This window comes from Urocitellus parryii, chromosome 3 (assembly GCF_045843805.1).
Source record: "Urocitellus parryii isolate mUroPar1 chromosome 3, mUroPar1.hap1, whole genome shotgun sequence".
Lineage (NCBI taxonomy): Eukaryota > Metazoa > Chordata > Mammalia > Rodentia > Sciuridae > Urocitellus > Urocitellus parryii.
Window position 1 is genome coordinate 182,405,723 of NC_135533.1, and position 13,964 is coordinate 182,419,686.

At 42.1% G+C, this 13,964-nt stretch overlaps 1 protein-coding gene across 4 annotated transcripts in view; it reads right to left on the reverse strand.

Annotated features, from left to right (window-relative positions):
- Nucleotides 1-13,964, reverse strand: part of Thrb (thyroid hormone receptor beta) — a 366,489-nt gene that overhangs the window by 16,593 nt on the left and 335,932 nt on the right. For all 4 annotated transcript variants that reach the window (XM_026405351.2, XM_026405356.2, XM_026405343.2 and 1 more), the window contains exons 5-7: nt 8,190-8,290; nt 3,109-3,256; nt 379-584 (exon numbers count right to left, since the gene is read on the reverse strand). In XM_026405351.2, coding sequence (XP_026261136.1) covers nt 379-584; nt 3,109-3,256; nt 8,190-8,290 — 455 coding nt within the window. The remainder of the gene's footprint in view (nt 1-378; nt 585-3,108; nt 3,257-8,189; nt 8,291-13,964) is intronic.

The window sequence follows — 13,964 nt, forward strand, 5'->3', positions numbered from 1 at the left end:
AGGCTATTCTTAAGGATTAAGAATGTATACAGTGGGCCTGTGAGGGAAGAAAGAATGGGGACAGGGAAAGCTGGCAGGTCATGAAGTTTACCAAGGAGTTGTTCCAGGACAGACCTCATTAACAGCAAAAGCAAACTGAGGCCAAAGGCCAGAGAAACTGCTTTGGAATTCAGTGAATCACAAAGAGTTGATGGTAGGAGAGGCCGTTAGGTCTCACATAGGCAGACTGCAACTCGGAGGCCAAGAAACTTGCAGAGCCAGGATTCAAATCCGGCCCGTCAATAAGATGGGACAATAATGGCCACATCCTTGAGCTATGGGAACGAGTCGAAAATACCTGGCGTGTAGGTGATCCGGAGCCGCGGGAGGAAGCCTTACCAGGAATTTCCGTTTCTGCTTCCAGTGGCTGCCTTGGGCATTGGTTGCCACGTGGGCTTCGGTGACAGTTTTGATGAGTTCCCATTCCTCATCTGTGGGCTCCGGCTTGTGCCCGATGGATTTCTGCAGCTCTTCCCGTCGTCGCTTCTCCCGGTTCTCCTCTATCAGCTTCCTCTTGGCCAGCCTCTTGCTGTCATCCAGCACCACTGGGAGGGAGAGAAAGATGAGACCTACAGATGCTCCCAGGACACAGGGCACCCTGCATGTCCTGGAGCCTCTGTGGAGGGGCCGCTGCGGCACCGATGGCTGGGTAAGGGAGTGTGGGGGTCACATGGAAGCATTTTCTCCCTTTGGTAGCAAAGTGCCATGGACTAGCCATCGTCCAACACCAGCCCAGGAGCAACTCTCAATGTCCAGGCAGGTTCTCAATGTCCTGAGGGAACTTTGGCCACTGCAATGTGACAGAATATAGCTCTTGCAAAGAGCAGAGAGGTGTGATCTGTACTACCCATAGGGTCACAGAGGTACATCTGTCTAGCCAATCTGAATTCACTCTCAGGATTTCTATTCTCTCCACCTCCCTTAAAAAAACTTCAGGTTAAGGAAAATGTCCTGGAGCAGTAATTGGAGACTCCTAATTCCTTCTTCAGAAACAAACAAACCAAAACCAAACCACCCCTTAAGGGCTAATTGGAACGTGGCTGGACCTCACAGGTACTCACAATGCATTATTTTCTACTTGGTCAACCCTCAGTGGTAAAGATCCTAGTCTTTGGAATCTAGAAGGACTTTGGTTTGAATCCTAACACTTCCACCATCTCGCTGTGTGACCGCTGGCAAGTGACAGGCTCTCTGAGGTTTCATTTCTTCTTAGGTGAAATGGAATCAATAATACCCACAGCACAAGGTATGCAATGTGATAATATACTGTAGGTAATCAGTAAATGTAGCTACAACCTTTTTTTTGCATAAATAATAACAGGTAATAAGAAACCTCTATTTCTGTGGTTAATTTCTAAACCAAATTCAGCTCATGGCCCAGGGTTCCTGACTCCAGTTCTACAACATCATTTTTCTAGAGCTACTTGAAGACGCGGCAGGGAAGGAAAAGAAGCAGATGTAGCAGGAGGAGGGGAACTAGGATACCTGGAGAATGCACAAATAGAACATCAAACCCCAGATGATCCGGACTGGATTTTCAAAGTCATATAAGCATTTACAAATGCAGAAAAATGTGAATGAGCCCTGTTACGTCATTTGGCTCATTTACTAAAGGGTAATAACACCTGTAGTCCCATTTCCCAAATGCTCCCAGTGTGCCAGAGATTGCTGCATTTGATAAACACTATCTAATTTAACCCTGGATACAACCCTTGGAGGTAGACACTGATTTCAGAGAAGGAAAACCTGAGGCTATATGCCACCAGCTAGCTAGTGGCAGTTGTGGGACTTGAACAGAAGTTTTTCTGCTTATAATGCCTGAGCTTGTAACATGCCTTGTGAGCAGGAAGAGACGCTCAGAACTTATTTCTACAGTAGGATTAACACTGAGTTTTTTTTAACCCCATAAATTTTCAGATCTTCCCAATGAAACCATGAAATAAATGTGTCACTATAATGAACCGTTATTACTGAACATCTAAGCATTTTGTTCCAAGTCAATCATATTCACACATTCTTACTGGGCATATTGTTGGCAAGGGCTAAAGTCTTTAAAAGATAAGGAACATTCGCAGCCAGAGGTAGGGATTAACTCAGGATTTCCAGCCTAACACCCTAACCCAGCCCTCTTCCTTTTTGGAAGGTTCTCTACCCTGTCTTATCAAGCAAAGTGCGACATTCTGTGGATTGATTTATTTTTTCATTCCTCCTGAGAGAATTCTATTTATCATATAAACATAAGCCATGAGTATTTCCTCCTGTATCAGGAAGAGTCCTTACTACATTTTCTTTTCTCAGTTTTCCTTTTTAACTAATAGTTGCAAGCCCTCATGGATGTGCAAAAGTTAATGGCAGTAGAAATCACTGATACTGAAGCCTGGTGGAAGGGGAGCTGCACATGCTGAGTGACACAATTATTCTTTTTAGGATTAATTGAAGCGACTGGTATAAATCCCTTGTACAGTGTGGGGAGGAGAGACCCCCCCCCAGGGCTAATCTTATCACCATATGCTGTGGCACTTGGAAAACTGGGCAGGACAACTTCGGCTCGAATGTCTTTATGGCTAAAAATACAAGCAAGCCACTGAGAGATGACTCATGCAGTAGCACTTGACTGAATTCTCCAGAAACTCTTGAACATGATGTTTTCCACCAATGCCCCATCTCTAAGAATGCCCGTAATGTAAATTCCAATTTCTGCTTCTGGAAAAGTAAGGGGACGAGTCGCCAGGGCTCTGAGCATATGAACCCTGGGTATGAGAAGTTACTGATCAAGGTCAGTGGACAAGACCCCTCCTTTGTAATGTGCTGCAATCTGTTGCTGAATGCACAGCAGGGATAAATTTAACCCCTTTCCTTCCCCCATCATCTGGATACTTTGAGAGTTGATAAGATGGAAGTAGGATGAGGTTCACAGCTCCCGCATCCCCTTAGAGCTAAGCCTGAACGGGAACACCAGGTTCTGCACACAGGGGTTCCTGCTTGCTTTTCTGTCTGGTTGATCTTGCACCAAACCCTTCCCCAATCAACACTCCTCAAAGAGGAAGCAAATGAAGAAGATCTACTTACAATCTGTTGCCATGCCAACATAGATGCATTTCTTAAAGCGACACTCCTGGCACTGATTTCGCGTGACTTTGTCTATAACACATTTTCCTTCATATTTACAGGAATAGGATGGATGGAGATTTTTCTGAATTGTTCTTCTAAAAAAACCCTACATGAAAAAGAAAAACCTCAGATAACAGTTTCATATTTTCTAGATAACGATTCTGGAATTTTGGATCCACATAACTATGAGATCTTGTTTTGGACCTTAACCTGTATTTGGGTCTCTAGCTTTGCATCCTCAAATATAGGATGGTAACCCCAAGAGCTAAAGGAGATGTCATAGGATTGCAGGGTCCATACCTTTTTTCCCATTTATTCAAGGAAATGAAGCTAATAGGAGAATCTAGCACTTGTTTTTATTATCTATACATTGAATAATATAAATTATTTCATAGGGTGTTAAGATGATGTTGAATTTAAGCTATGGGGGACTTTAGACTGGAGATTAAAAGAGCCAAATGCTTTTGAGACTTATTAGCAATTACTTGGTAATTAAGTAGATGCATTAAGTGCCTTTAGAAATTTAATTCTTGTTTTGAGATGGCCAATTCTTTTAGCCTTTCAAACAACAGCACTTAGAAGAAAATTCTGGGTTTTCTATCACATTTCCCCCATAACTAATTTCTTTTCTTCAATGTCTGTAGACATACACCCACAAATTCAATTTGTTTTTCCTGTCTGAAGGATGCTATTCAGTTATAGGGTTGGGTGACTTACATAACATACTCAAGGGGATTGTACCGAAGCTTTCTGGACATGATTCTGAAATCTAAATCTAAATTGCAGGAACTGATAATGGCAGCACTCATTGTGAGGGCTACATTGCAAAGTGCTGTGGACACGAATGTCCTTCTGTCTTCCCCATAACCCTGGGGGTGGGGCTGTACTCTTAATGTCCCCATCATTGGGATTAAAAAACTAAGACTCAGATAGGTTCAGTTGCTTGCTTCATAGTAAGTTCATGCTGGAACTTGACCTGCAACCCAGGAGTTGTAATCCAAATCTTATTTTGCTTAACTGCTTACATGATATGAAATGACTTTACTGTATTATCTGAGTGAACAGAACATCACTAGTTCCCCTCTCACTTGCCCCTCCAAAACATTTCTTTTATCTGTCTTGGCAGACTGGCAAGTTTGAAGGAGTTTGCTGCTGAAACTTAAAGGGGGCCTCTCCCTTTGTTAGAGAAGTGGTGGGACGGAAATGCCAGCCTCAGCCCACGTTTTTGTTATCCTGGGTAATTTTCTTTGGCTTGGGTGACGTCCATATGCCCACTTTGCATATTCCTCAAGAGACACAAAAGCGCTTCCTTACAATGAAAAGGTCCAACATAGGATGTTATGTTGGCAAAGCAGAAAGAAAATGACTGAGACTTATAGGCTTGATTTGGGGGCCTGTGTGTAAATCCTTTACTATTTGCATTGTTCAAGTTCATGAGGTGAATATGCAGTTACAGGATCCATGGAATCACACACGGGTCAGCTGGGTGAGAGGGCAGCAGTGTTGCTGTTCAGGGTGGGCAATTCCTGAATAGTGTCAATGTCAGAGCATGTCACAGAAGTGAAATGTAAGCTGCGCTACAACCCCCATCCCTAAGGAGGACAGAAGAAGGCTAAAGAAACCCAGAGATTACAGGCAAGATGCAGGGCACAGGCTCAGTGGCGGAGCGCTTGCCTAGCATGGGTTCAATTCTTACACCGCATAAAACTAAACAAACAAAGGAAGGCATGCTGTTTATCTATAACCATAAAAGAAAAAATTAAAAAAAAAAACCTTCAGGGCACAGACTGGAGGCCAGGACAACCTGTTTCCCTAGAGATGGGAAAGTCCAAGACAGCCATTGAGGATGTGGACGGGGCCGCTCAGGACAGGCAGGTGGTTTTTCCATGGAAAGCTGGGGTGACCCTCTTCTCCCTCATGTTCTTTCTGATGCCTGCTCCAAGGATAGGACTGGGTTGGGGGCATCCTGAAGAGTCGGCACTAATGAGTGGGTGAGGTGTGCAAGCCAGAATAAGGGGAGCCCCACTTCTCCCCAAGGGCCATCCTGTGCCCTCTGTAATGGGATGGGTGAAATAATTTCGACTTTGCCTATTCTGAAAAAAAGGCTGGTGGTGCCTTGCTACACCCATCATTGCGCCATCTTTCCTGCGCCTACATTTGATGACTTTTCTTGGGTGCTTTATGGACCTATTTCCTTTCATACCCTCCTGAGCTATAATAAGGCATACTTTCATAGGATGATGGACCACTTCATCTCAGTTAAATATAAAGATGCTTGGCCTCTTCATCTTAAAAAGTGACAAAAATCAACTCTTGGGTTTTTTTTTTTTTTTTTTTTGGTGTTAGGGATCAAACCCAGGGCCTTATGCCCTGACGCAAGCATTCTACCAACTAAGCTTATCCCCAGCCCACAAAAGCAGACGTGCATAGAAGATCTTTATAATACTGTACTTAAAAAAAATCCTTTTACGGATGCTAAGCACACGCTCTAAGATAAAACCCTAAGTCCCTGGGTTCAACACTCAGAGTAAAATAATGACAAAAGCCTTTCTGAGGTCTTATGGAATGACGACATATTTCATTGGTTTGTTGGTGAGCAGAGGTATCCTTTTAAAGAAGTTTCAGTACATCCTGAGAAGATGGACCTATTTCTTAGTGGTCTGAAATGATGTGCCAATCAGTGACACGGGGAGCTGAGTCTTACCCTCCTCGTTCAGTATTTGGGAAGCTCTTAAGCTTTGGGTCTGTCTTAGAAAATAATTGTGGAGCAACATATTTTTTTTTCTTCTACAAAAGATGCATTAACAACTAGCACAAGAAAATCTCTCCAAAAAATTTTACTTTTGTTAGAGCAAAAAAGGACAACATTCTATCCCATAGAAAAAACTCGCATGTTTAAGCAATATGTGAAGCATAGCTTTGGGGAAAAAATCTTTTGCCATTCTTAAAAACGGACCTTTTCCCAATTTGTCATTACCAGCCTGCCCCCATCAAGGAAGCGAGGCAATCCCAGAACCAGAATTCTGATGGAGATACAGGCACAGGAGTTGAGAAAGCTGCCTTTGCTACATGATGTTTTTTTGTGTGTGTGTTTGCTGGGGATTTAACCCAGGAGCACTTTACCACTGAGCCACATCCCCAGCCTTTTATTCTTTTTTCTTGAGACAGGTTCTTGCTAAGTTGCTGAGGCTGGCTTTGAACTTGCCATCCTCCTGTGTAATACCAGGTGTGCTACATGATTTAAAAGAAAAAAAAAAAAAAGAAACCTTAGCTGAATCAAGCCCCAAACATCCAGTGGTTTTGAGAAAAGAGGAAAGTTGATTTTAGTGAGGCAGGGACATGGGTTAATAAGCTCAATTCGCCCTTTGTTTAAGTCAATTGCTGGTAATGCATTCAGTGCTCTATAAGGCATATTCAGTCTGGAGAGTCACTTTGGGGAGTTAAGTATTAAATGGAATTTTCATTAGATTCTCTCCCAGAATTCAAAATTTGCCATATGAAATGCTTTAAAAGAATTTCAATGCTGCATAATCAGTCAGGTAAAGCCTTCTGAATTGAGGCTAATTTGTGGTGGGGAAGGCTAGTTTCAATTACTGAGTTTTTGGAATGAGAGAATGTTACATGGTTTTATGACTTTCAAATCAAGCCAATAAAACTGTGCTTTTAAGAGAGACTACAAGTCTCCTAATTAATAAATAGCTGGGACTTACTTGTAATTAGCTTCATGAAATTCCTTAAGATGTTATTTTCATGGACATAATGGCAACCTTCAGCCCAGTCTTTGTTAAAGAACTACATCATCCAAGATCAAAAGGGTCTGGATGAATGGAAAGTTATGTAACAGGGTCTCAAACAACAGTGTTACAAATAAAAGGCCTTGGGACTTTAGGGGATGTATCATGTCAACATTATAAGCACACTTCTAAGCATTTCCAAATTTCATGCACGGCAAATATTCCACTAGGGCAGTGGAAAACCACACCTTGGTTGGTAATGAACTAACACGTTAATTTTGGGGGTTAGCAGGAGGAGGAATAGGGTATCGGAAGAAGAGGAGATAAGGTGGGTGAAAATGAAGTTGTACAAATTTTAGTTTACATATTGTGATAATTAAATTTCAGATATAAAAAAGGTCAAGAAAATTTGAAAGTCCCCAGTTTTTAAATATATCTTCATTTATACTGCATTAGCTGAATGAGGGATATAGCACTGGCTTTAGCTTTTTTTATGATAGACTATTTTTCTAGGCTAGGTTGTCAGGCCAAAAGATGTTTTCCATAAAGATTAATTTTGTTGACAAAGATTCTAAGTAGGCAAATTTAGGCTCGCTTTTGACTGTTGATTACTGGTATGTTCTTGTCAAGGATCTTAAGAAAGGTCTGCAGAGAATAAAATTAGTCTGACTATCCATCAGGTATTTACTACAGCCTTTACAGAAAGCCACTTTGGATAAATTTCAGAACATAATTGAGTCTAAGTAGCCTTAAAGATATTTCCTAATGGATCCCTTAAAAGTGGACAGATTCATGCAGATGAATGGTGGAAGCAGCCTGCGGCAGAGCAGACCCTGTCTCCTCCAGTACTGCAGATAAAATGGGAGGAGAAATGGCATTTTCTTGGGATAGAAATGCATTAAAAAAAAAAAAAAGCTCACAGTAAAAGTTTAAAAATTTTCATTTTCTTCCTGCTTTAAAAATACTTGGAGAGGTAAGGAAACCAGATGTCACACTCTCACGGAACTTCATGTAGTTACTTACAATTTGGTGAAATAGTTTTTTTTTTAAAAAATTGTAGATGGATATGATCTCCTTATTCTAGTTATTGAGGATTGAACCCAACACCTCACATGTACTAGCAAGCACTCTACCACTGAGCCCCAACCCTAAGAGTTCAGTTCTGAAATGTGTCAAACATGAAGAGCAGCACCAGACCCCTGGTGGGTCACAGGCCACGAATGCTGGATTTGATGTTAATTGGGAGTTAACCCAGGAAAGGATCAGAAATGGTACAGTTGAGTGCTGGGCACCCAGGGTGCTTACCTTGCAGCCTTCACACGTGATGCAGCGGTAGTGATACCCAGTGGCTTTGTCACCACACACGACACAGAGCTCGTCCTTGTCTAAGTAGCTGGGGATGTATCCTGTAAAAGAGGGCAAAGAGGAAACTGTCAGTCCAGATCTAGCACAGCTAAGGTCATGTGACCAGAGACGGCATGAGTTTCCCAAGAGGACCCATAGAAAAGACAAGACATCCAAACAGTAGCTCACACTTGGAGAGTGAACATCAACCCTTAGAAACAGGTTAGGCCACGTCTGCTGTTGGGAGCCTGTTGGAGCCAGTGAATGGAGTAGAGATGCGAGGATCTGAGACTCCTGGAGTGCTTCCAAATTCTGGGCAACAAGTCTCTTTTCACCAGGCTTATTTCAAAACTTCTCTTAACTGCCACCATGATGGGAATGGAACCCAGACTCTCATGCATGCCAGGCCAGTACTCTACACTGATCTATATCCCCAGCCCTTGTTCTTCAAAGGCTTGGTGCACTTTGGAGTAGAGGTGAACTTGGCTCCATGGTTGGAAAGGTGCGGGGGATCTTTAACCACTCCTGATGTGAAGACAGTGGCTTCTGGGGGTTTATTTTCCACAGGGCCACTAGAAATTGCCAGCAAAGATTAAAACATGGTCTTATTCCTTCTACTTAAATTCTATCTAAAAAAAAAAAAATCTGGTAAATTCATAATACACAATTCAACATTACTGGGTAGTGTGTAGTAATACAGGCTCCATTGACCAAGGAAGGAAAACCCAACTATAACTCCCTTCGTTAGTGTCCTTTATTAGTTGAAATTTATTGATCCAGGAGGGAAAGTTTAAAAAAAAAAAAAGACAAAACCCGCCTGCTTCCCCTCCTTCACATGGAGAAGCGGCTCACACACGAGAAACTGCTTCAGAAGGGCAAGCTCCGTACACACTAGCACTTCACCATGGAAGCAGATGGTTTCAGATAAGACCAAATAATCAAGGCATGATTCATTGGGGTGGGAAGAAGGGAGAGGCCCTGAAAACGAATTTATTCTCCTGACTCTGGCTCTCATGAAGGTCTTAGACTTGGTCAACTTTTCTTAGTTTTAGTAAAAATCAGTTGGGTTGAAATGACCATCAGATACTCTCTATTTTACCATGACATTTTCCATAGACCTTTATTAAAATAGGTCACTGAGGGCTTACTCTCCACAAACGGGAGGAAATGAATCCTTTTCATAATTTCTTAGAAAACTATTTTGCTCAGCCTTTCATTTAGAAAAGATGTTACTTCTTAGGAGGTAGATAAATGACTTCAAAGAGATTTGGTAATGTACAAATTATATTTCTAAAATATCACAGCTTCTCTTGGTTTACTTTTGCATCATGCAAACCATGACTCATCTATTGAGTTCACTTCAAGGTTTTCAAAACTCTCAAACTGTTTTTCCAAGGAGAATCCTGGGAGGGATCTGGGCAGGAGGAGGAGCCAAAATGGTGTGTGTGTGTGTGTGTACGTTCGATCACGAATCTGACAACATTGAGTAGGTACTCTGTGCTAAGCACTAGGTAGGTGCTGAGAATATAAATGAATAAACATGGTTTCTTCCTTTGGGAAGTGTAGGCAACTTGGTGGTTGCTCTAGCTCTGGTCATTCCTCAACAAAAGAAAAAGGTGAAAATGAAGGAAAGATCACGAGAAATGGAAATCCACTGGTATCTCACAGTGAGAGACACCGGTTCCCACTTGGGAGGATGGTTTTAAACAAAAATGACAAGTGGTGGAGAGGACGGGTACTCATGTGGTGCGCACACATCTACTTGTAAAGTGTAAAGCAGTTTAACAACAAAATAACCCAATTATTAGAACAAGCATCTTCCTTGTAAAGGCAGCACATTTATGTGCATATTTGATGGCGTCAGGAGAGCTATAGCTTGACCACTTATACTTTTCAACTGTGTACCCCTGAGCAAACAGAGTGGTATGACCAGATATGTTCATCAGCTTGGCATTGCTGTGACAAAAATTCCTGATAACAACTTAGACGGGGGGAAAGTTTATTTTGGCCCATGGCTTCAGAGATTTAGGTCATGATTGATGCACTCCATTGCTCTGGGCAGGAGATGAGGCAGAACATCATGGTGGAAGGTCAGTGGAGGAAAGCTGCTGTGCTCATGGTGGGCAGGAGAGATGAAAGAGGGGCCACAAGGAAGATGCACACTTTTAAGGCATGCCCCCAGGGACCCACTGCCTCTATCCACATCCCACCTGCCAATAGTCATCACCTAGTCAGTCCATTCCAACTAGGGTGGACTGATTAGGTTACAGCTCTCATGATCTCTGAATAGGGACACCTCATATCCACACCATCATACACGTCTGAGAACTTTAATGACCAGAGCTAGAGTTGCCAAAATTCTGGTAAGTCACCATCTCTCATTCTACCAGCAGGACACTGAGGATTTCTTCCTCTCCTGCTTAAGGATTTAGGTGGCCACACCACCTGACTCTGGGGATTCTTGAAAGTTCTGGAATTTGGGACTAACTCATTCAGAGTGGGATGGACTCCTCTCATATTCTGAACTGACAGGGGATAGGTGGTTTGCATTATTTCCTATTTTCTTGGTGGGTGGAGGTGATCAAATGTCTTTAGTTAAATCATCAAACCTCGTTCAGAAATGTCAACCTGAGTTGGTGGCAGTCGCTTACAGGATCATACTAGGGCACCCCACCCGTCGCTTTCTTTTTCTCTAAAACAGTCACCAATAATGATACATCAGTCATTATGCCTTAAGTCCATTATTCATCCTTAAATAACATCCCACACCTAGTGACTGTGCAGAGAGGGATTCTCCTCGGTAACTGGGTACGTACGCCTGGCAACATCGCATGGTCACCTTTCTCCCAGAGAACTTGGCCACTGGTTGCTAGAAGTTTTGCTGATTCCTTTTCACATGCACCAAATGAGTCACATGCTGGCCAGTGTTTACGATGAAGGCAAAAATGCACATACAACACTAGCTCTCCTTCTATAACATGCGGACACTACTGGGTGAGTCAGTGTTGGGTTCTGTCTAGAAACAAACATGAGACACAGTCCTGAAGCTACACTGGTCGTTTGAAGAAATGCAACCATGCTTTGTCCTAGGTAATTGCTATTAAAAAAAAAAAAGCCTGATTAAGAACTCCCCAGAAGAAATTAAGACCTCTTTAGTCAGCTCTTCATCACTGTGACCAAAACAATTCAGAAAGGAAAATTCTATTTTGGCTCATAGTTTCAGGGGTTCCGTGTAGGATCAACAGACTCCACAGCTGTGGACCTGAGATGAGACAGAACTTTCTACCATAAAGTGTGGCAGATAAAAACTGCTCAGTTCATGGCAGCCAAGAAACAGATACTTCACTCACCAAGGACAAAATATAAACACCCAAGGCATACCCCCAGTGACCTACTTCCTGTAGCCATATCCTACCTGCCCCATTAATCCATATCAGTGGATTAACTTACTGACTAGGTTACACCTCTCAATCTAATCACTTCAGCTCTGAAAATTCTTGCATTATCCCACACATGAGCTTTTATGGGACATCTTATATGTAAACCATAACCAGACCCATAATGACATGTGATAATTCAAGACTGATATATTTCTCCGGCTCTTATTTGCTCGCATGCATTACTTTTCCAACGAATGAACTATGCTGTCACTTTATTTAGCATATTTTTATGAACACAGACTACTCAATAAAGGACTTGGGAATTGCTTTTAGTTGACATTTGGCAATGTCTAATTGCTTAGTGTAAAATAGGTTGACATGGTAAAATATTAAGAGATAATTAATTCATCATGTATATAATTCAATGGCTTTTACCGTATTCACAGAGTTGTGAAACCATCACTGCTGTCAATCTTATTTTCATCAACCCCAAAGGAAACCCCATACCCTCCTTCTTCCATCACCTCTAGCCTTTCTGCTCTAGGCAAACCGATACTCTGGGTACCATAGATTTGCCCATTCTGGACATTTTTTACAAATAGGATCATACCATACATGGTCTTTTTAGGCTGGCTTTTCCCTTAGCAGAACGTTTTCAAGGTTCATCCATGTTTCGACTAATACTAATTTTTAAAAAAATGATTCTAAGAGAGAATTGGAGTGTGGAAGGGGAAATTATGCAACAGATGGTAAGCTTGGCTTTGGGGTTTAGACTAGATTCCATGCTTTCTCCTGTGTAGGTGAAATCAGAAGTCTGGCTAGATAACAGTATGGCAGGTCCTAGGAGAAACCCTGGTTCTTCTTGCCCCCTTGGCAGACACACAACCCTTATGCAATGGAATATGAAGATGATTAATCTTGATGGTAGATCTAAAGTAGAAGGTGCCCCCTAGGAAGAAGGGGAGAGGGGCAGAGTTTGACAACATTTTCGTGTGGCTAATCTGAACTTTTGGATAAGACTGCTTCCTTACCAGTTCTCTCTGGTCCTGGGAAAGACTCTGCAGCTCACACAAGGTAAGAAGGACCTAGAAGCTACACTGTTCATCTGAGGAACTGCCTCTGCCAGTTTTCTCAAGTACTTGCTAAAGAAATTTGGTTAATAAACTCCCAAGGCAGTTAAAATGAATTCTGATTATCTTGTAGAACTCTGGGTGGGTTAGGCACAAGATACAGGATGAAACTCTTTCTTCCAATTCTATTAGATTTCATCCTATAGCTCAGACCCTTATTATTTGTTCTTTTTAGATATGCATGACAGTAGAGTTTTTTTGGGCATACTGTACATACACGGAGTAGAACTTATTCTAATTAGGATCCTCTTGGGGTTGTATAGGATGTAGAGTTACCTTGTCAGGCCTTTCCACCCCTGCTACCTTCTTCCACTTCTTTACATACTTAAAACCCCCAAATGGTATATCCCAACATACTTGATTCCTTTTTCATTCAACTTTTGGTGTTTGGAATCAGGCTTCGTACCTTGTTAATCTTTAACCCTGTGATAAATACTGCATCAGTTAAATCACCCGTCCATTCCCATATTGAACAAACATGTATGAGCCTTCTGTGTGTACATTCCTGGGCAAAAACTCAAAACACCATGGACTTTATAGGCAGCACTGAAAGCGAGCCTCTAGACTGTCAGCAGAACTGCCCCAGGCTCTCTAACTTCACCAAATCTTCCCTCAGAATAGCTACTGTTGTCCCTCTGGTCCCTTTTGAAGTCACTGAGCATCTTTTCTTTATACTTTGCCCTTTGGCTGGGTCCTTGGTACTGGGATATAGAAGACAGTGGAGCTCTAAGACTTCAAACTTTACATACATGGGTAGGGAGGTGACGCAGGCTGGAGATTAATCCATGACCAGGGGCTCTGGTTCCTACCTGAGGTCTTGAGGCAGGAAAAGGGGCAAAGCAATTTTGGATTATTTGTTTTGACTCAAATCCTGAAACTCAAACATAGTTGTTGGGCCAGGCTAGGGTATAATAAAATTTCATGCACAAGAAGTCCTAGCTCGGAGTTCTTAGTAGCCAACATAACCTTTCAATCCACAATTAGAGTGAAAACACTTGAAAATGCAAATCACTGAGAGGGGAAATAAATTGGTATAATGAATTTCAGTCAGAATTTTAATCAAAAGGGTACATGTACTGGCAGTCTACAGTGCTTGGCTCACAGAGTGTTTAAAGCTTGGCTCAGTTTTTTTTTTTTTTTCCTTAAAGGATTTCACATAAAATCCAGAATGCTTGCTTCATGTGAAAGGTTGGCAACCCCCAAGCCCAAATTCTCACAGGGCGGCA